The sequence below is a fragment of the Euwallacea fornicatus genome, chromosome 1 (assembly GCF_040115645.1).
Source record: "Euwallacea fornicatus isolate EFF26 chromosome 1, ASM4011564v1, whole genome shotgun sequence".
NCBI lineage: Eukaryota > Metazoa > Arthropoda > Insecta > Coleoptera > Curculionidae > Euwallacea > Euwallacea fornicatus.
The window spans coordinates 3,213,963-3,236,444 of NC_089541.1; the positions used below are offsets into that span (position 1 = coordinate 3,213,963).

At 34.1% G+C, this 22,482-nt stretch overlaps 3 protein-coding genes across 3 annotated transcripts; all 3 read left to right on the forward strand.

Annotated features, from left to right (window-relative positions):
- The first annotated feature begins 1,089 nt into the window (after positions 1 to 1,089).
- On the forward strand, positions 1,090 to 5,030 carry pdgy (pudgy). The gene is made up of 9 exons (XM_066302615.1): positions 1,090 to 1,441; positions 2,883 to 3,093; positions 3,152 to 3,282; positions 3,330 to 3,555; positions 3,606 to 3,791; positions 3,845 to 3,988; positions 4,042 to 4,229; positions 4,283 to 4,444; positions 4,498 to 5,030. Exons 1-9 carry the CDS (start codon positions 1,232 to 1,234, stop codon positions 4,783 to 4,785), a joined length of 1,746 nt encoding a protein of 581 aa, XP_066158712.1. The 5' UTR covers positions 1,090 to 1,231; the 3' UTR covers positions 4,786 to 5,030.
- Positions 5,031 to 7,213: 2,183 nt separating this feature from the next.
- LOC136345749 (uncharacterized) lies at positions 7,214 to 8,262 on the forward strand. Its single transcript, XM_066294747.1, has 4 exons — positions 7,214 to 7,432; positions 7,489 to 7,676; positions 7,730 to 7,911; positions 7,963 to 8,262. The coding sequence occupies exons 1-4, from the start codon at positions 7,259 to 7,261 to the stop codon at positions 8,064 to 8,066; spliced, it is 648 nt and encodes a 215-aa protein (XP_066150844.1). The 5' UTR covers positions 7,214 to 7,258; the 3' UTR covers positions 8,067 to 8,262.
- A 10,195-nt stretch (positions 8,263 to 18,457) lies between these two features.
- LOC136344028 (fork head domain transcription factor slp2-like) lies at positions 18,458 to 19,767 on the forward strand. The gene has a single exon (XM_066291087.1). The coding sequence runs from the start codon at positions 18,526 to 18,528 to the stop codon at positions 19,399 to 19,401; it is 876 nt and encodes a 291-aa protein (XP_066147184.1). The 5' UTR covers positions 18,458 to 18,525; the 3' UTR covers positions 19,402 to 19,767.
- The last annotated feature ends 2,715 nt before the right edge of the window (positions 19,768 to 22,482 follow it).

The following is a 22,482-nucleotide window of genomic DNA, read 5'->3' on the forward strand; positions in this document are numbered from 1 at the left end:
ATTTTTCTTTTTTTATTGATCCCCATGTATATTATATTTTTTGAGTTCTTTGAGGGATTCCTAACATATTCCATGCAACAATTCAACAGTTTTCAAAAAAATAAAAGATAAATAAAAATAACGTTAGAACTATTAATACATAAAAAATAACTATATAAACTATAACTTAATGTATTAAATGTTAGAACTGTATCTTGTGGACTTTCTGAAAGTGCGTAAGGTGTAATTTTAATTTCTCAAGGACTTTTCTTATCATTTGATAAGTTATTTGTTGAGTCATTTTATATTTTAACTCTTCTATATTGTTGAGCTTATTTAAATACGCCCGATGTTTTAGATAATCTCATAAAAAGTCCACTAGGGTGAAGTTAGGCGATCCAGCAGACCTCTAATTCCAGTAATATATTTCAATAAATGTTAAATTTAGACATAGGAATGTTACATGAATTACTTTTAGAAATTTCAAAGAACTGCAAAATGTCATAATATACATGGGAATTCATAAGAAAAAAAAATAATAAATTACATTCATCTCCTATATATGTATACATATATATCAGGGTATCAGTTTATACATGTGTTACATCAAAAAATGTACAACTAAAAACAATATTTGATATGTTCCAGGATTTTCATGAAAAATATTTCATTCAATTTTTAACGACTTTATGCAGGACTTGGTTCTCTGTGTATACATATAATATTGTTAAGTTCATTATTATACTGATTTAATAATAGTTGATTATACAAACGATCATAAAGAGAAAACACGACACATCGAACACATACAATAACAAGCTTAACGTGGCTTCCTATAAAAAGGTCCCAGCTAATTAATTATCCAAAGTTCAAATCTGCTGAAAAGCATTAATAGCGCTGCATATAAAGTTGTAAACATTTAGCTGTTCATAACCTAGGGTTTACAATGCTATCAATTCCAAACAAACATGCAACTTGTAGTCCGTGGTCTTATCGTTCACTTGAGGTTAAAGAATACTTCAACTCACTTCTAATCTATGAGAACCCGAACTACTGGGTAACTGATTGTTTTTGTATCAACACCCAGTACCGGCGCAATGTAGTGGTACCGAACAAAATCAAGCAGTAACCAACTGGTTCTGGTCTTGTGTGTTCTCTCTATGTTTTGATGCGGGGTATTTATCATATGAAATTTGGTATTTAACAGTGATATGGACACCAATAAGTGATCTCAAAATAACTCACTCTAAACATGTCTCGTTCCCTTCTGAAACGTTTGGTAATCCTCAGACACCAAAAATGCTATGAACACATTCTCAGCAGACCTGTTAGTGTTAGTTCTCGCAAGGACAACATCAATAATAACATCCTGAGTAATCCTGAAAAAATTGATATTCCTAGAGTTAGTATACCAGAGTTTATTTTCGGAAAGTTGGAGACTTATGATGAGTTTGTGGCTTTTGTAAGTATTGCCGATGTTGTGATAAGGAGGCGTTTTATATTGTGGGCGTGGTTGTGAAGAATTAGTCAATTTACATTAATATCTCAATGTTTTTTTTTATTATACGGACTGATAAGTCTAAATATAGTTTTTTTGCCGTGACCGTGATTTTTCCGCGTAAGATATACATGGTTTTTAGTTTGGGGATAACTAGCATTGTTGATATACACATATATATTAGTTGTTATTTGAAGTAATTACAGATATTATTATACACACGGAAAATTTGGACTTTATATCATGTTTTTAAGGTAATTGCGATAAAGTATAAGTGCCTGCACATATATGAAAACGAATAGAAAAATTTATATTGTTGTGTAATGTTTGAAATAATTATTTAATAAACAAATTGATAACACAATCAAAAATATTTATTTTGATGATTTAACAAGATTTTTAAGTATATTATTTTTAGGCCTTAATCAAATTAGTGAGAACAAAACCCACTATGACGTGTTTTGTAAGAATCGAAAGTAAAACATGTTATAAATATTTATAACAACACATACTTTTTGCCCGCCAATACGTCAAGAAATTCTAAAATTATATTTCTCAAACGCACATAATTATCCTTCACCATTCTCACTAGAGAAAGAAACAATACTTTGAAAATTTATAGAAAAAATGCTTGTTTAGGAAGACTGTCGATCATCTGATTCTTTATTTACATCGATTGCAGAATTAACTGATTCGTTAGTAGCCATCTTGTCAGTCGCTTTAAGTGAGAAACTTCGCTGTGTCATCTGAGTATCATACATCAGAAATTTCATTTCTATGTCTACTCTTTCAGGGAGGATTTGGGCTTACCAGAATATTCCTTTATTGTTTATTTGTGCTACTGGGAGTATTTTTATATGTTATTTTATTAAAGTTGCAGGCATAAATCGCAAAAGTCAAGTAGTGGCATATGTATACGTATATTTCAAATATAATATTTTGACATACGGTACTCTCATATATTATTTTTGAAAGAAAAAATGATGATTATCTAATCAAAAGTACAGCTCATACTGGCTTGGCTTCACTATTTGTATTATTGAACGTTTGTGAATTACAATAAAATGTATTTAATGGTGCTTTTAGCTACAAAAACGAAACTTTTTTTTAGTTATTAAAACATTTTGAACAGTTCTAGAATATTGTAACTACGTTTGACTCTCATATGAATAGGCATTTCATTAATTAATGATGGATGAACGGTAAATGATGATGATGTTTCTGTTAATTAACCATATCAAATTCTAATCAATTTAACATAAACGAAATCATAACGTGATTATTTTTAATATGTATATTAATTTTAAAACAAAAAAAATATGAAAAAATATACTATAACAAATATGTGATAACCGCCATAATATCAAGAAAGTTTTTATATTATACGACGCAATTACATTTCTAGGAATGTCCTTTGACACACATAAAATATACTTATGCAGAGGTGCGAAAATATAGCAGGAATTTAAGTAAAATTCTAAGGACCAAATTAGGTCTTAATAAAGGAGATGTGGTGCTTATTTACCTGCCAAATTGTCCTCAATTCCCTATAGCTACATTAGGATGTTTGGAAGCTGGACTGATTGCCTCTACTGTGAATTCTTTATACACTGCAGGTACACATAAATATTTTGAGTGATTTGATGTAATAATTATAACCATGGTTGCTTCCAGGTGAAGTTCTCAGGCAGCTTAAAGACTCGTCAAGCAAAATTATAATCACCACATGTAATTTGTACGCCACTGTTACTAAAGCAGTCTCAGAATTACCCAGAAAGATCCCAATCATATGCATTAAAACTAAGGTGAAATATTTCATATTTATCACTTAGGGTTAAAAACTTGTTTTTAGCCAGAACAATTACTTCCTCAAGGGACAATAGATTTCTATGAATTGATAAAAACCACCCTAGATATTTCTGATTTAGAACCTCCCCATTTCAATGATGCAGCAATTTTACCCTATTCTAGCGGTACTACAGGATTACCTAAAGGAGTAAAGCTAACACATGGCAATATTGTTGCTAATCTTACTCAAATTTCCCATCCCAGTGTAAATTTTTTGGAATGTGCTAATGGTAAATTTAAACTCTACTAAATGACAAAATAACTTACAGCAAAATTTTAGGAAATTTCCAAGAGGTAAGTCCAGGAGTGCTGCCAATGTTCCACATTTATGGATTTACAATATGCACAATGAAATTACTAACCCAAGGGGCGAAAGTAGTGACAATGCCCCGGTTTCAGCCTGAAACTTTTATAGATGTTCTAAAAAACTACCCCATTAGTATAATATTTGCTGCCCCCCCATTAAGTAAGTTGGTAAGTGTAACTGTGTAAGTACATGATTTAGGTATTTGTTCCCAGTTCTATTCCTGACTCATCATCCAGATGTTAAAATTGAATACTTCAAGAAACTTAAAAATATTATGAGTGGGGCTGCCCCTTTGGGGATTACAGATGAGGAAAAGTTCAAAGAAAAAGCTGGGAAGGAAGTTTCGATCTTTCAAGGTATATTTCTATCTAAACGGGATTTTTTTACAATGAATACACTCAATTTAAAGGATATGGACTTACCGAGACTTCACCAGTGGTGTCATTAGCGACACCCTCATTACTACAACAATTTCCCAATGATTGTAAAGGGTCTATAGGTAGAGTTCTTTTGAACACTGAAATTAAGTTTATTAAACTTGGTGATAACGGTGGGACGGCTTTAGCACCCCATGAGGAAGGGGAGCTCTTGGTCAGGGTAAGATTCGTTGATTAATTTGCTGATTTTTGTATCATATATGTAACAAATAGGGTCCTCAAGTAATGGAAGGCTACCATAATAACCCACAAGCAACTAAAGATACGTTCCTAGGTGATTGGTTCAGAACTGGTGATTTGGGACACTATAACGAACATGGATTTATGTTTATTACTGACAGGGTTAAAGAATTGATTAAAGTCCGAGGGTTTCAGGTAATTTTTAAATTAAAAAAATGTATAAATTACACAGAAATTGCGATATTCAGGTTGCTCCTGCAGAGTTAGAAGAGATTCTCAGGAGTCATCCAAAAGTGGCAGATGCCGCAGTGGTGGGCATTCCCGATGAGATTAATGGAGAAGTGCCTAGAGCTTATATTCAAACTAAAGGGAATGTTGATACTAGGCAAATATATCAGTTTGTTGCCGATAAAGTAGCTAAATATAAGAGGCTGGAGGGCGGAATCGAAGTGATTAAAGACATCCCCAAGAATGCGTCTGGGAAAATTTTGAGAAGGGAATTAAAGAATAGATATTTGTCTAAACAGAATACCTAAATCTATATAGTCATCTTCAAATCTAATAATATTTAATTATAAAATTTAATTTGTATCATTAAAACGATTCCAAATAACTTTTTAAGTATCTCATAGATGTTTTTAGTATCCATATTGTATACTTCATTTTAAGCATTTAGTAATATGTGTATTTGTTGATTTTATAAATGGTCTTGTTTCAAATTGTGGTAGACAATTGTTTTAATTCGGATTGAAAATATAAATTAAGAGATATTTGGAGAAGGTTTCCCAAGTTTCATTTTAAATCCCAAAAACCCTTTATTTTCCGACTAATCATAATTTCTCAATTTAATCTTTTACGTATGGATAAATAAAAACCATTAACCATTAAAGATATCTCAAAAAAGTAAAAGTCGCAAACATTCACAAGAAGTTTCAGCGATATGTATTAATTTGATTTCAAGCTATATACATATCCAGCTATGTAATGGATCTCTGAATTATCCGCAATTATTTTAAATTGTCCAACGTGTTTTTATCATTTGCAAATTAAGTTTTGTTAGATATTGCATTCACCATAACTTCAAGAATAACGATCTCATATTACAAAACTTTCTAATTTAATAATAATGATAATATTAATGCTTGTACAAAACTAGAAATTTTTTTAGATTTATATGCTTTAAAAAAAACCATCTTTGCAGTTTCGTTAGTTGTTTCTTCGAACTTTATAAAACCGCATTTATAAATTAATAAGTTACGTTTTGACGCAAATATAAAGCCACCTAAAAGCATATGTATTATAAAAAAAAAATCACGAAGTAGTTGCACTAAATCTGAAATCTTATACTACCTTTTTAAATATCCTAGTAAAATCAGCCAGCTGTTAGATTTAGAAGCTCAAGTGACTTCCGTTTCTGGTGAACTTGGATCTTGGAGATTGTATAAGTTGGAAAGAATTTAAGTTACTTTTACTTAAATCATTGAGTATTAATAGTACTATTGGACAAATATATTTCCTTACATTTGTAGTAAGACTCCATCACTACACCATTCCCATAGCGCCTCCTTTCTTATTGCTTCGAGGTATTGAACTACGATGTTCTATTCTTAGAATTACTGAAGAAATCTTCACAAAACTGTCTGTTGTTGCATTGAAGCTAAAGGTGATTGTAGTGCTAAAACGTATCACATTTTTTGAATCAATGACGAAGAATAGAGAAATTTTTGGGTCATCCACCATCTTGCAGCTTCGTTATTGAGGGTAGACGTATATTCATTACCATATATATATATACGTATATCAGATAGATATAGGGTGTCTTTAGCTCATTGCCTATTTAAAGTGTTTAGAGTACCATGAAAGCTAAAAAAATCACAATTTGGTGCGCAGCCATTTGGGTTTAAGATCTATTGATCGAAAATATTTTAAAAATGGAGGCCCTTCTGGAAGTTCCTAAAGTTGATAACATCTTTGTTATGTTAAAAGTAACGACTGTATTTTTTTATGATTCTATGTTAAATTTCAAGTTAACTTTATGTAATACTAATAACCTAAGTTATCAACTTTTGGAGATAAAAACTGTTTTATGTCAAAATTGGCAAGAATCTTTTGCATTAAAAAATTGTTAAAGCAGAACTAAAAAAGGTAGATTAACAAAATTTTTCCAATAGAATGTCAAAACATTGCTCTTTTATTTTTTAATTTCAATTGTGATAATTATCCAGAGGGTGGTCTGTCAAAAATTTCAATTTCATTATTTCTTCCCTATTACCCCATTTCTTTTTTTTTTTGAGGTGTATGTTCTTCTTCTAAAGGGTTTTCGGTAAGAATTAACTTAGGTATGTCTCCAACTTTTGGACAATTCAAGTTTTTAATGATACACTTAAATTACCAGGTTTGAGGTCAAGATATTGGATACACTTGAGACGAACGCGAGGACGGACAACATGGACAAGATGGACAACTTTAGATACAGGAAAATTAAAATGGATTTGCCTTTAGTGAATAATATATTATTGGAATCTGGTTAAAATAAGTTTTTGGCTGCTCCAAACTTATCCGAGAAACTTTGAGTTATTGTTTTTACCAAAAACAAAACTGATATAAACAAATACTTCTGAAAACTAAACTTTGTCATAACAAAACATGTTTAACAAAGTAGAAAAATTTCCATTAAATGCATAGTTTCTTGAAAATTTCTGTTATCATACATATTCATTTACTATAATAAACTTGATTGAATAATTGTTTTCCAAAATTGCAAAAACAAAAATATCTTTTTCACCGAAAAATCGCATCATCCCATTAGGTGTTCTAGTTTTCAGCTCATTAGATCAAGTAGTGATTCAGAGTAAATAGGCAACTACCTCAAACAATGTTCGGCATCTATTGATGATAAGCTGCGTAATGTGACATATTATCACAGATCGTAGATATGAGCTAGGTGTATAAATACTGGGCATTTTTGCAAAAACTTTATACCTAAACGTTTGTACAACATTAATAACAATGAAGCTATCCTCAGTTTGTGCGTGTTTTTTTGCCGTTTTAATAGCAGAAATTTCCGGGCATGGGTATATGTTCAATCCAATCAACAGAGCCTCTTTATGGAGGCTAGACCCCCTCAATTACACTATTCCTCATAATTATGAAGACAATCAGTTTTTCTGTGGAGGCTTTTCAGTAAATTCACTGAATCTATCATCACTACTTTACTCCTCACTATCCTGTTTCTTCAGGTCCAATATGAAATTAATGGAGGACTCTGCGGTCCATGTGGAAATGACTGGAGAGATCCTGTACCTAGAAGCAACGAAAATGGGGGAGTTTACGGAAACGGCATTATAGCGGCTACTTATTTTACAGGCAGCATTATCCAGACAGAAATCATTATTACAGCAAATCACAGAGGAAGCATTTCTTACCAGTAAGTTCTTTTTTCATGTCAATTTATTTAGATATAAGAAGATAATAAATTAGATTGTGCGAATTGGCTGATGACAGTGCTCCAGAAACAGAAGAATGTTTCCAGACTTTACCATTAATTGATGGTTCCTATGATCAAACCATAGGAAAGGATGATTTTTATGTAACCAGTTATGTGCAGCTTCCCAAAGAGATGGTTTGCAGTAGGTGTGTTTTGAGGTGGCACTACAGGGCTGGTGAGTGAAGACTAAATATATATTTTTTTATTACATTTTTTTTTAATTTAGGGAATAACTGGGGTTTGTGTGAAAATGGCACTTCAGTGGTGGGATGTGGAGATCAAGAGACTTTTAGATCATGCGCTGATATCAGCATTTTGCCTGAGTTTTAGTTGTGGCCCACATTGAACAAATTTTGTTGTTGTACAGTTGGATTTGTGTTCGATCTTATATATTTTTTATATGGTTTTATACCTTTTTTTAATAATTTTTTTTAACAAAATATTAATTTATTTTACAAATGTGTATTTTTTTAGTTTTTTACATCAATGTAGTAAAACAGCAAATAAAAAATATACAAAAATAAAATTTGGTTTCATTTATTGAATTCGCAGGTTTTGTTAAATCCAACAATAAAATTGTTTAAATTTTCTTCAGTTTTCAAGAAGTGAATCTTGCAGTTTTCGGTAATACACAGTTACTCCTGTTTATAACTCCTAATTGAAGTTATGAATAAGGCTTACATTTTTTTGCACTTTGAGGGTAGATATATAGATCTCCCATTTCGAAGATAAACAATTTGGAAACTTGTTTGAATTGTCAAGTCGATTTTTTGAGTTTTGGGCATGGAATATTGCTTTTACCCGCAACTTCCAATTAAATTAGCAAAACTTAAATACAGGTGCATACCTTCATTTTGGAGCTACGAATTATGATATTTGTTTGATTAAGTTGATTTGTTGAAGTAGATTTTTGGTTTGCGGTGAAGCCTAGTTGCCCATCACAACTTTACCATAGAGTTGCGAAGTGTAGTCACATTTTCGGCATTTCAAGACTAGATAGAGGTTTATAGCCATTAGAAATAGTTCCTCTGGAGCCTTTCATTTTGAACTTATTCAAAATTTGGTTGAATTCTCGTGAAGAGCATTTGAATTCCGGTGATGACCTCCAAGTAAAATTCAGAACTTACTCTCAGATTCATTATTTTACAATTAACACCAGTAATTTTTGCTTGTTTTTTATTTAAGAATTCGACCCATTTTAGCCATGAAACTTCACATATGCCTCTTCTTACGTCTAAAACAATTTGATAATGATTTTAAAGGCACTCAAACCGCGATCAATCATCCCACCGACCAAAGAAGAACTGGCACAAAAAGACAATTTAAAACGGTACAAGGGCATTATGCACGGGCAATAACTCTGCCTGTAAAACTGGCCTAGAAATGCCCAAAAATGGGTCACCTCCAACGATCTTCGCAGCATTGTTATAGAATTAAGAGTTTTCTTGAGTTGTCCCAACATTACATGGTCACCCAGCATAATGGACCTGAAGGCCGCATGCGGTCTTCCAAATATTAAACTGCCATAAATAATAATAAAAGTGGTCGTCTTCCAACATAGAAGGTGGTAGAAATAAGGAAAAAATTAGATGTGAACAGGGATGGACTGTGATTGCAATGAAGAGGGAACTTTGGACATTCTGGGAAGAGATTTCAGTCCCTCCCTTAAATGAAGTGAAAATGCCATATAACGTGGTCAAATTGGAGACAATGAAAGGACATTGTCAAGATGTACCAAAACAAACCATAAACCTCCAGTGTTCTAGAAATTTACAGCCAGCAAATCGGGGTGACTTCTTGGTTGTTTAGAAAGTTTTATGACGTGCATCGAAAGTACGAAAGGAAGACTATACGAAAAGGGGGATATTTTGAATGCTGGATGGATTAATTTGAAGCCCCAGGTGCGACTCATCTCGATAACGACTTGGCTAATCTTAGGGATTAAGTGACATGTGGACCCACACTGCATCCTTATTATCTGCTTGTAGGATTGAAGGTATAAAGCGTGTGCTTAAAGCAGGTAGCCAATAAAAAACCAAATTATAGCTTGACCTTAAATACATCAATAAAGATGTTTCCTCGCATTTGTAGTGCCAAGGAAAGGGTCTGAGCTCTTCAATCATTCACGTTTGTATGTTCTTTAGATCAACTGACATTTTGCCATGGTCCGGTTAGCAACAGGAATATAAAGATGCCAATTCGTCATATTTTTCCAAAGCGAGTTGCAAATAATCGATCATACCATGTGCTTCGCAGCCACTTTCCGAGAACGAAGATTTGTTGCACTGATTAAATAAGGGTGCATACAGGCCAAAGAAGAATAGAAAAGGGTGTTTTCGGTAGCCAAAAAATTGTCTGTTATTCGTATTTTTGTGATGGAAGAAGATTGATCTAAATGCGAGTTTGTCCAGCCAAACCTTTGGGGTATTTGTTATTATTTGAGTCTGGATGATATCGCTATGTTTGGCGTTTCAGGGGGTGCGTGTTTTCCACTTATTGAATCAATTACTGGTCGCCAAGGGTTGGTAGCAATACTGAACATGAACACAGGGCTCCCGCCTTCGAAAAAGGCACAAAAAGACAACTTTTCTACGTGTGTTTAACGACGGGGATAGGACGAGTGTTAATACAAAACCTGTAGAAGACAGTGGCGGATGCAAGGGATTAGAGGGTTATTTTCATTTTTAAATGCCAGTGATTTGCTTGAAACGCAAGGGTTTTCAAGGTAAAAACGCTTGAAAGCTCAGAGCAATCATAACGTGTTAAAAATCAATATCAGTACAGCCTTGAATAAATGGGAAAGTCTTGGTTTGAGATATAGGAAAAATCAATTAGTCGCAATGAGGAGTACAAGTTGATGAAAAAATGAAATACTGGATGTATAATTTAAAAAACTTCAGGTTTCGCGAGGAAAACTTCACGAATCCATAAAAATTAACACTTTGAGCAATTTCCCGTATATCTCGGGACCTTTTCTAAATAGCTGAAGTACTTCTAAGGAAGAGTACTATGTGATATTGAACAAAAAAATTGGATATTCCATTTAAAACATTGGGGTTTTGATGAGAAGTTCATAAAACCACCAAAAAACACACTTTGAGTGATATTCTGTATATCTGAGACTCTTTTGTGGTTGGATACAGGAAATGTATAACTGAGGTACTCCGAATGGTCTGTACATGTGACTCTGAAATATAATACTGGATGTTCAATATAAAAAAAAAGGTTTTCATGGTGGCGAACTCTATCAAAAACTATCAAAATACACACGTTCAGTGAGTATAAATGTATATTTAAGAAGTTTTTGTAGTTAGACATAGAAAAGTAATAATTGGAGCACTTCTTCCAGCTAAGCCATATGTATATCTTGGAGAGTTTTCTGGTCAGATGTAGGAAATTTCATTGAATTTTATCAACTCATAACGAGCACTATAAATTAAATTGTCATTTAAAAAACATATTATTTCATAAATTTACAAATATATATTCTCTATTGCAGATGAAAGCCAAATATGCTCCGCCTCTGGAATGTTTCAATATTTTTTCCGGTTAAGGTGTCTTTTCCAGGATAACGAGCAGCCCAGTAATTGGAACAATTAACCGAGAACAGCAAAAAAGTGAGAGAGGAGACGTAAAAACCTCTAGACCTACGGAACGCACTTCTGATAATCTGCTTTGAACGTTATTTGTGTACTTTCAAGCCTGCAAGTGAAGACGTGAACCATCTAGATAGCCAATTAAGAAAAATACTTTTGTCGGCTCATTTTTCTCTGATTACAAACTAGTTCAGGCTTAATTGCAAGGCCCTGTGATGTCTTCAAAATAAGAGGTTGTTTTCAGAATAACACTGGACAATCGATTGCGTATCATCGAATTTAATCACTTTAACCACTGACCAAAGAGTGTTAATGATCGCAGAACACGCGTATTGTGTTTGCCATGTCATGGATGAAAATGAAACGGCCGCCATTGTACAAGGACCGACGGCCATTGTAATGTATTGTTTCGTAATTATACAGTTCACACCTTTGATACGTTGGCGGCTGCTTTGCTTTCTTTGTAGGTGTGAAAACTACAGGTTTTGGTCATTTGGTGTTGGGTACTGTTAACGAGAATGCAGCAACTCAAGTACCACATCAAAGCTTTAGTAACCCAGTTGCAATACTCATAGGTACATTCGCGGATGATTAATCATGGAAACATCCCAATAATGACTGCGCGAATGTGTTTTACTGAAAGTTCTTTTCAATTACTTTTATCCACATATCAAATGCTTATTCACATATTATGGAACGAGAAAGACTTGAAGTTAAAAATAAGTTCATAATCGGTTGACGATAATTCCGCGAAGCTAATGAGATCACATATGGGAAATTTGCGAACAGATTAAGATGTCAGTGAGGGCTTATTTTGCCCTCTTTGCCGGTATTTTCAAAAGGCTCAATCCCCACAACACCTCCATTTATTTCTGCTTAGTGACGTTTGCCTTTCGACACGCAGATTACCTTTCTCAGATCCGGCTTTTGTTGCTTCCCCCTTACACAAATCGCATTCACACAAGAAAGAAGTCCGGTTCTGTATCTCGGGAACTTGTAAATCTCGGTTAGCACCATTGTTAATTACGGGCCCTTTCATCTATGAAAAAGAAACAATTTTCTTGCCAGGAGAAGGTACACAACATCTTTCTCTTTTATCCCGAAAGCGACAATGCAGCCTGAAAAGTCAATTTGTGACACACAATCGTGGTGGCTGGTGAGTTTCAGCATTGGGTTGTCATCGTGTCGTCAAAATTTAATCCTTACAAAGGTCTAAGCGGATTATGAGCATTTCAAGTTAGTCAATGTTCGGAGGGAAAATGACAAAAATACTTTTAATTTTTCGCAGGTTTTTAACTAGTTTTGAGGCCGCAATTCCGAAGATTTTGACCCCAAAAGGGAAGAAAAGAACTAGAGTTTTGCGTGGTTGGAAAACCTGTCACTTGACATTTATAAAAAAATTACCAGTCTGACATCACGAGTTGCCTTTGTTTTATTTTTGACGTGCAATGGAATTGTTTTGACACATGTCAACGTTGTCAGAGCTAACTTCAAATCAGTGATTGTTTTTTGTTTCGTAAAGTAATTATGACATCTTCAACCAGATTTTTTCGAAATCAGGGTCGTATCAAATACCTTTTGGTACGATTTCCGAAATGAAAGTAAGGTAGTGAGATAAGTATGTTTGAGAGCATAATGTTTGTTTGTTCTATTGAGAATCGCGATTCGTGAGTTGTGGCATGAATATCTATGTGGCTAAAGTTACTGTCACAAACTCAGTGTCAAAATTATGGAATAATTAATTAATGCAGTTGAGCTTTTTCAAAATATTGAAGACAATAGAGACAGCCTGGCAACATCACTCTTCAAACTTGTTTTTTCAATTGTGTCATATAAACTGTGACTTACGGTAGGTTGCCAAACTTAGTCTTAAGTCTAAAGATTGAAGGACAAATTTAGGTGTGATCAGGAAACATTTTGTTTTCCTCTATTTGATGATTGTCAGATTTTCCGTCAACGAAGTACATAAGTTTTTTTTACCGATTTGTACACCTTTAAATTGAGCCTTGAAGTACCTCTGCTCACAATTCAAAAATTACAATACAGGGGTTAATGTGACAACAACACACTTCGTTTTTGTTATTTTTATTGATGTTTCTTAGCGTTGACAGCGTCCTGATTTATTATAATCAGGACATCTCATAGTCAGAACTTTCAAAAATTTAGGTCAGTTCAAATTAGTCTTTTCTGTCTCACATCAGGGTTGATCGCAAGCCTCTCAAATTGACTTGGTAAATGCAAATAACTCAGGCTGCAAACATCGCAACGCATTTGTTGTGTCCGATGATTTTATGATTTGATACAATGTTGTCACACTTCGTTTTCAATCAGTGACTGAGGGTAAAGTCAGGGTAGCTTTACATACATTACTGCTGATCCAAAAGCAATGTAGAAGCAGGAAAAAACGAAAAAAGTTTGAAAGAAGAACAAAACAATTTCAGCTGCTGCTGGGCTTCGTGAGGGGTAATTGAAGAGGAGAGTTTGCAGGAAAACGTTAAGGGTGGCGGTGAGGGGATTAGAGGAGTTTTATAGAGGACTTTAAGAAGAGGATTCTTTGAATTTTCTGCATTATTTCCTCTTCTTGTTATAGCGACATTATGGAAAATTGTTGTATTGACTCGCTTCGGTGCTTTCGTACCGCTTATGTTAATTTAAACGCATCGGTCCCATAGATTGGAATACAGACATATCTCTTTTGGGGTTGGAAAGGAGACAAAAGATGGGACAACGTCAACTATCTTGACGTCCCAATAACAGAGTTAACGACTTGTGAAAAGCCCCTCGCCGGACGACATGTGGTTTCTTCGGAATTAGCCCTCTAAATCCGATCTAATAACAAGTTCTTGTCCTCGTGCCGAAAAACCACTTTTTGTCGCAAAAGAATGGTTCCTGTTAAAGGCAGATGTGATGCAAACTGGGCCATTGTAGGTGATATATTGTGTGCGACAGATGATGACCCAGCAATTATTCGAAAACGAGCCCAACAAGAATTTTTATGGACAAACAAATTGGAGAATTGAGGAATAATGTTCGATATGCTGGTCAGACGCATATTTTTATTTGTGGGCATTGTCCACAGTGTTAGTTAAGCTTAATTGGGTAAATAGGGGTGTTTTGGAAATATCATTGATTAACAAACAAGGGGTGAAAGAGGAAGTGTCCAAGTCATTCACTGGGCTTTAGGATGCGGGCTCATTTTAACGCATTCTTAATAGCTTTCCTGCACCATACTTTAATTACCATAATTAGGAAGTTTGGGGGGAGATCGTGTTTGTTTTAAACGCGGTTATTTCGCTCAAAAACTCTGACAGATGCGTAGCAAAAGTAACACGATAATAGATAACAAGCCACAACATAAAACATCAAACCGATGGCTAATAAAAACAGCCAGAGAGTGTCGAGTGTCAATTAGATGTTGAACCAGAGAAGAGAAACATCTGTTCGATGAGAGAAAACAACCCCTATAAATGCGTAAATAAGGGATTTAAGTGAGACGTCGTAATCCCTGGGCATAAATAAATATTTCGCAAATTGAAATTTGAGAGATGCGAATGGAAATTTATCGCTTTATTATTAAGATTTATTTCCAGTTTCCAGACCAACATAAATCGAATAATGCATCCACACAGATGGCATTTTTCGCGTTGACCAACCCCATTATCCCGCTTAACGGTTGAAAATGGTCCAAAACAAAAAACAAAGCAAACCTGCCCTTTCCCTCCCCTGGGCGTATTATTGAAACCAATATTAAATGGTTTTTAATAAAAGCGGATTGTTTGATAGCACTAGACTGAGAAAACCACCCCTAATAGCTCAGCGGTTCGAGTTTACTCGAGCTTTAATCAGATAGAAATTTCGAGGGTCAATTTTTGTCCATGCATGGGAACTTCCTTAGCTAATGCTAATTAAGGCGGCTATTGATATCATTTTAGGTGAATACATTACCTACACAATGTGCGGGTGATTTGTATGGAAGTCAGAGCTATTCAAATCGAGGGCGAGATTTCTTTTTAACCCGCATCGTCCAAACAGAACTTCTCACGCAGTTCTATGGGATATATGATTGGCATGTTTGTTTTGATGCCCGCTTTGACTTGTATTGCCAACATTTTACACATAGGCGTATGGGGGTAGCTTTAATGAAAACCACCCTAAAGCTTTCTCATATTCTCTGATGATAAGTCTAAAATTCCCTTAGACAACACGACTTGCGAAACAAAATCGCCTCGTTAGGGGGTAAATTGGACAAGTGGACACAAGTAATTGGAATAGTGTGTTACGAGACACCCTTCCCATGAGGACAATCTCACGTTTTTCGAATAAAAGAAAATCGGAAATTGATTATGAAAAGCCTTGAGGCAGCGGTAGAGTTGCCGATATTTGAACAGGGAGGGGAAAATTTATTCGTTTTTATAAGGCGTATTCTAAATGTCAACTTTATGGGTTGCAAAGGAATGAAGTTTCTTACAAAAGAAGAACATCTTAGATGATTCTGTTTGAATCTGATGAATTCTGAAAAATCCAATAAACCTCAAACTTGCAAAAACTCAGCATTATAATCGAAGCTCAGAAATTTTTCCGTGAAACACAGAAACATCTTAATGAGAGGTGGTAAGTTAATAGCTTGGCTTGCTAATTAATAATAACTTGGTAAGTTTATAACAGTTAATAACTGGGGTTAAATCTGATAATCTTTCCTCAAATTGATTCTGATCATCGTAGAGCGAAAGCTCTGAAAAAGGTCAAGTTATCGTTATTTTGCGTTTCCAACACATTTCTTAAACACATAATGCCAAGAAGAATTTTAATATCAGTGATTCTGGGCAATTCTGGTGAGCTTAGGATAATTTGGTATATATCAAAATTACGGTAAACAAACCTTAAATAAAGTTCTCAATGTTAGGTAAAATATAGGAACCCAAAGCTGGATTTGAAAATCGTCCTGCAAACTTAATTTTATCGAAATTTAGCAAAATTCTGATAAAACGTCACGATTTCATTATTTTGTGTTTTTCTACTCATCTGTAAAATGTCCAATATCAAGGAAAAGACCCATCCTAAATGTGACATTAACTCAGAGTTGAATTTGACCATAATCTACTAATAAGTTTTATGATTCTGAGAAATATTATTATACAGGATTATTGGTAATTCGATGTGCTCCTTTGGGGAAACGGTAAGGCATAAGGTAAGGAGTAAATAGAACCCATACATGTACATTCCGAAATTCGATAGATTTTGAGTTATTTCAAGTTTATTTTCATTCAGGGTCTTAATGATGTCAGAGTAATTTTTTTACTTTCGTTACTCGATTACTTGTCTAACGTTATGATCTTCCGTATAGAGTGAAATGTGTCCGGAAACCTTTGCATTATGTGACGATTTAGCTATTACTTTTTAAGTTAAATTATTCATTTAAAGCATTTAGACATTTTTTTTTGGACTATAAATGATTTATTGAATACGTAATACCTCATTGGATAGCTATTGAAATGAGGAAGTCTTTAGAACAATTTGTAAGCATGTTACTCTGAAAATTTTTTTCAAAATTGCTCAAAAGAATTTGGAATAGCAGATCTTGAAATATTATTTTATGAAAGTTTTTACTCAAAATTTTCACACAATACAAATGTTTCCGGATATATTTCATTTCATATAGAACAGTTTAATGTTAGACAAGTGATCGAGTAGTGGACGTAAAAAAATCTAAAACGGATATCTTGAAAAATCATTGTGAAATCATTAAGATCCCGAATTAAAAAAAAATTTAATAACTCAAAATCACGTTTTTAGAATATGCATATATAAGTTCAATTTACTCCTTACCTCATGCCCTATCACCTTCCCAAAAGAATCCGTCGAATTACCAGTAACCCTGTATGAATACATACATTTAGATTATTTTTATCTATTAGTTAAGATAAGCTTCTTCTTATTTACCTAATATTGGCGCTCTAAATACTTTTGTCCTCAAGGAGAAACTATGAGCTGAGAACTTGATATCGTCAGTTTTTAGTTTTGATAATTGCTTGACGATGATTTTGAGGCATCTGCTACACATCAACATTAGTTAAATAATACTTATTTATTGAGCATACTGTAAGTCATACGTTTTGCCATTGTTTTTGGAAACATTACTCAAAAGATTTATTAAAATAATGGAGAGGTAAATCTGACCATAGATCAATAAAATACTTCACAATTTTAATAAATTTTATTATTCTTATATTTTCTCGTACTTTAAGGTAAAAAATAGCCGGAGTTGGTTTTTATGATTGTTTGGCCACAGATAAAAAATGGATAACAATTCGCATGGTTGACGATGCAGACTTCATTCCGATTTCATTTAGGTATGATTAAAACGATAAGATCAGGTTTCACATACATTTGCAAACAATGGATAAATAATGCAATGATTTTGATGAGTGTTTAATAAAGATCTTGATTGCTCATTATTTACCAAATTTCAATGACCTACGCTTACAAAAATACATAAAGGAACATACTTTCATGGGACTTCGAGGTAGTCAAATTAGGCCAGCGTTTAACAAGACCTCTGATGATTGTGATAAAAGTTCGGATGTGGTGATTTTTATGTCAATTTACCACAGTTTTAGGTTAAATATTTTCTTTAAATAAAAGAAACAGAGTCGACATCTGTATAGAGCTGATTCTTATGCATGTTTAAGAAAAAATTCTAAAGAACCTAACGAGCATTTCAATATTGTTAACAATGTAAAGTTAATTCAGATAATAATTCTTTAGGACATTTTTTGAAAACATTCTTTTGAAAAAAGCATCTTGCCCTTCAAACAATTTACGTTCAGAATGTTCATTGTCCAGTTTCCGAATCCCTGAAAACTCACCCCCACCCTCTGCATCGCCCTGTTTCCAAACTTTTTCAGCAAAATTTACAAAACAAACAAAATCTTCCATACATTTGTAAGTAAACATTCGAAACGCACCCGGCCCATGTAAACCAAACATTTACACTGTGGACCGGCCTTAAGGCGTGAAGCTGGAGTGAAAGCGCTGCTATTGGCCGATTGTGATTGGTCGCAGACATGGTGGGGAACGACGACATCCTCTTTTCCTCCCTTACACAGCTGCGTTTCAGCACTGTCAGCTAGAAAGTCAGTTCCCTCTGACAGTCCGTTGAGAGTGTGTCGTGTGCGATTTTTGTGTTCTCAACAATGATGATGGTGAATCCGAGTTCAACTTCCCGGTACAATTTCTCCATTGAAGCTATATTGTCCAAGGGGTATGAGGAGGTACTTCCACCAACTCCCGAGGCTGATCGTCAGTCCAACAGCGATGAGTCTGAGAGTGATCTCGATATTACTGGAGATGGGGAAGCTGCTCCTTTGGATTGTTCAAAGTCGTCAAGTGGAGATGAGAAACCTGCCAGTAAAACCAATGAAAAACCGACTTTTAGTTACAACGCATTGATCATGATGGCTATAAGAGATTCCCCAGAGAAGAGGCTCACGTTGAATGGAATTTACGAGTACATCATGAAGAACTTTCCATACTATAGGGAAAATAAACAAGGATGGCAAAACTCCATTAGACACAACTTGAGTTTGAACAAATGCTTTGTGAAAGTGCCTAGGAGCTACGATGATCCAGGCAAAGGCAACTATTGGGTCCTGGACCCATCAGCAGATGATGTTTTCATTGGTGGTACAACTGGAAAATTGAGGAGGAGATCAACTGCAGCCTCCAAAGCGAGACTTGCAGCCTTCAGGAGGAATTTAACCCTTTGCAACCCTTTACAGATGTTCATGCATCAGCAGCAGCAACAGTTTTACCCTTCACCAGCAGGATATTGGCCCTATATGGCAGCTGGTAGGCCTACAATTGTCCGACCGACTCCCCTACCCCATTACGCACCCCAATATGGAATGGAAAGGTTGATGGCTGTGCAGCCCCCAAGGATGGATTTTCTACCAAACTCCTTAGAATTCAATGGAATGTTTTCAGCGCCACATCCATCGCTTTCTCCTTCGGGAAGTTCTGTGTCTTCAGCACCAAGTACCAGCCCAGTACTAATACCACCAAGAGTATAATAATGGTATTTGTTTCCAAAAAACTGTGATAACTAAGATATGTGTATAGATAGTGCTGACTGATTTATGTACATATTGTATAAAAAAATCTATAAGTGTGAATATTAGGTTTTAGTATAGTTTTAGCAGATAAGGAGAAAGTGATATTAGTGTTTAGTAATGGTCATATCTATCCTGCCTCTTAGCGACATAGTGCTTCTATGTGTGCAATTTGCCCACAATCTTGTACCTTTTACCATGAAGAAATGCCAGTTTGATTTCTTCAAATATTGTTTAGCACTGTATAACATTGATTTTAATGCCATTTCTTCATTGTGATATTTCCATTTTCCAATGCCTAATTGGAAACTAATTAAATTAGACTATTTTGACAGTTGATTAAATTTGAGAAAATCTTTATTAATAGAGTTTTATTTATTTATTACCAGCCAATCCAGTACCCATCTTGCAAAATACGGTGATTTAGGAGTAATGGGGCGCTTCTTAACAACAATTATGGCACAATTTTTCTTAATTGAAAACTTCACTTATATTAAGTGCTGCAAGTTATGGGGCCCAAAATCTACAAAAACATATTTTCACTTTTTGGGCAATTTCAACATCTTAATGAGTTGGCTTAACGATCAGATTGGGTGCAATAATAATTGCAAAATTCGATAGTCAAGTCTGTAGACAGTGCAATTTTGACATATTCCGGGAACAATCTCTGAGTAACTACAGACAGTTCAAAGTCCTCTTTGCGCGCCAATGTGATTTAATTTATACTGAGTGGTACAACTTCGGGACCAAAAAATGGTTAAAATATTTTAAATTTTTTAAAAGTTTAAAAAATCACATTTTTTCTGTACCAGAGTTAAATATGAAATTCATAAGTGAAGTATAAGGACTCAAAGAAGTTGTAAAACACTCAAGTCTTAAAAATTTTGAATTGAAAAGGAGGAAAAAGTTTAGGGGAAAGAAAAATTAATGAAAGAAAAAACTTCTCTGACATTGGTCTTCAACAGGCTTAGTCTGAAGTCTCTATTTTGAGTGCTAAATGCCACAATATTCAGGTAAAATAAGAATCTAAATAGTTCGTAAAACTAATGAACTATTAATAAAAGAAAAACTTCTTGACTTCCTTATACGTGAATAAACCGAAGACAATAGAGTGAATGTGAGTATTTTAAAGTTTCCCCTTTGACTGTCAGAACTCATATTAAATACAATAGTTCAAAGGTGCAAGTTAAGGACTAAAAAATTGATAAAAGACTTAGAAATCGAAAACATTTTTTGAAAAACCTCAACTTTTTAAAGACAAAGACAATCTATGGCTACAGGTATAGCCAGAATATAGGTTTTCTCTGAGGGTCATGATTCATTCTACATGCTTTAATTAAAAAACTGAATCTTAAGGAGTAAAGACGCTTGTAAAACATAAAATTTTTGAAAAATTTTTACTTTAAAATGGATTATTAAATGGGTGTGCCGTCAGTCAAAGGGGATAGTCCAAACTGTGTAGGACTCTCTCTAAGTGTTTTAAAGTTTCTGTTGCCATAAAGCAAAACTTTTGTTAAGAATCTTGGAACATAACTATATTATTCCTCTACAATTCATATTTAAATTTTATAGTCATTATTATGCATAATTTAAGCGATCTATGAGAGGTACAAAGAAACGATGCATAAATTTAAGCTTCAATCCAAAAATATGATTATTTTCGTCGGCTCCTGTCGATTTTTGTTTGTTGTATTCAGGGGTGGTTTTTTGGTTTTGGGTAAGTAAAGGGGGTATGAGAAAAAACTCCATGTCAATTATAAATTTAACTTCAACGGAGGGTTTTTCAAAGATACTGAGGAGAAATGTAGAAAAAAAACATAATATAGCGGTCTTTAATGGCCTATTTTTCTTGTAGTCCTCTTAAGTAATCAATAACGTTTCGAAAAAGATAAAAGCAGCAGACATTAACTGAACGCCAAGGAGGAGAGGAAAACAAAGCACATCATTTTTTTATTTTTTATGTATCAATTGAAAATATGTCATCCTTTCAATATACAGCGCGATTTTCAAGACCGACATGTGAAATAATTTTTTTCTGATATTAACGCTCAAGTTTAAATTTTTTCGTTGACTTCTACCAACAAAAAGTTAAAATTAAATATAATGTCTTTGTTCTTTATTTGCTTTAGAACACCGTTTTCCTATAATTAACTAGAACCGACTTAAAATCGATCCAAAAACCGCAGGTTGGGAATGGAAAAGTGCTCTTCATCTTCAATTGGTCGTAATTCGTATGCATGAAAATTTTGCTACATCTATATATATATACATATATATATATATATATATATATATATATATACATATAACAGAGTAACTTAAAGTAAATGACCAGGCTTAAATAATGGTGCGACGTGGAACTTTCTATTTACCACAATATCGATATTATGGGCCCCTAAAGTTGACCTCCTATACGTTTTTCCAGATTTCAGCAAAATCTGTAAGAGTTATCTTAGATTAATATATTTGTATTGCGTTTAATCTCTATGGAAATGAAACGTTTATGATAACCTGGAAACTGATCAAAAAGATAATTTGAAACCTGGATTTGCTGTTTTAATGCCACGAATGTCTCTCTCGTGCTCATTAAGGACGTTTGTCTATCAATGGGCAATAAGGTTTAAACTTGGATTACTCCTGCATATTAATAATGATATCAAAGAAGAAAATAAATCAACCTAACACCTCATTCAAACATATGCTCAGCTCTTCCCCTTTGATTAACAACAACAGACCACAACTCAAAAGACACCGTCTGCATCGGTCCTTTTGCCCCTTTGATTATAGGAAAATATATTTAAAAAAAATGTAAATTAGACTTTTTACATGTAATATAGAGTTGTGAAAGTTGGTTCGCTATTGAAAAGACCAATCCTACCACCGGGACAATTTTGTGGGGGTAAAATGAATCGTGGCGTGAAGAAGAAAACCTAATTTTGTGGACAAGTTTTTAATCGTAAAGTGTTATTCAAGCGCGCCACTGCTCATAGGTCTCAATCTAACTATTGTTCGTAAGGCGTAAAAATCGAAATTCGGTATGTT

Excerpts from the sequence above, each read along its gene's own strand:
- pdgy (XM_066302615.1), top strand. The coding sequence starts at position 1,232 with ATGTCTCGTTCCCTTCTGAAACGTTTGGTAATCCTCAGACACCAAAAA. Across the intron at positions 3,283-3,329 it reads TCATATGCATTAAAACTAAG|CCAGAACAATTACTTCCTCA; the intron begins GTGAAATATTTC and ends ACTTGTTTTTAG. Across the intron at positions 4,230-4,282 it reads AAGGGGAGCTCTTGGTCAGG|GGTCCTCAAGTAATGGAAGG; the intron begins GTAAGATTCGTT and ends TGTAACAAATAG.
- LOC136345749 (XM_066294747.1), top strand. The coding sequence starts at position 7,259 with ATGAAGCTATCCTCAGTTTGTGCGTGTTTTTTTGCCGTTTTAATAGCA. Across the intron at positions 7,433-7,488 it reads TTTTCTGTGGAGGCTTTTCA|GTCCAATATGAAATTAATGG; the intron begins GTAAATTCACTG and ends CTGTTTCTTCAG. Across the intron at positions 7,677-7,729 it reads AGAGGAAGCATTTCTTACCA|ATTGTGCGAATTGGCTGATG; the intron begins GTAAGTTCTTTT and ends ATAATAAATTAG.
- LOC136344028 (XM_066291087.1), top strand. The coding sequence starts at position 18,526 with ATGATGATGGTGAATCCGAGTTCAACTTCCCGGTACAATTTCTCCATT.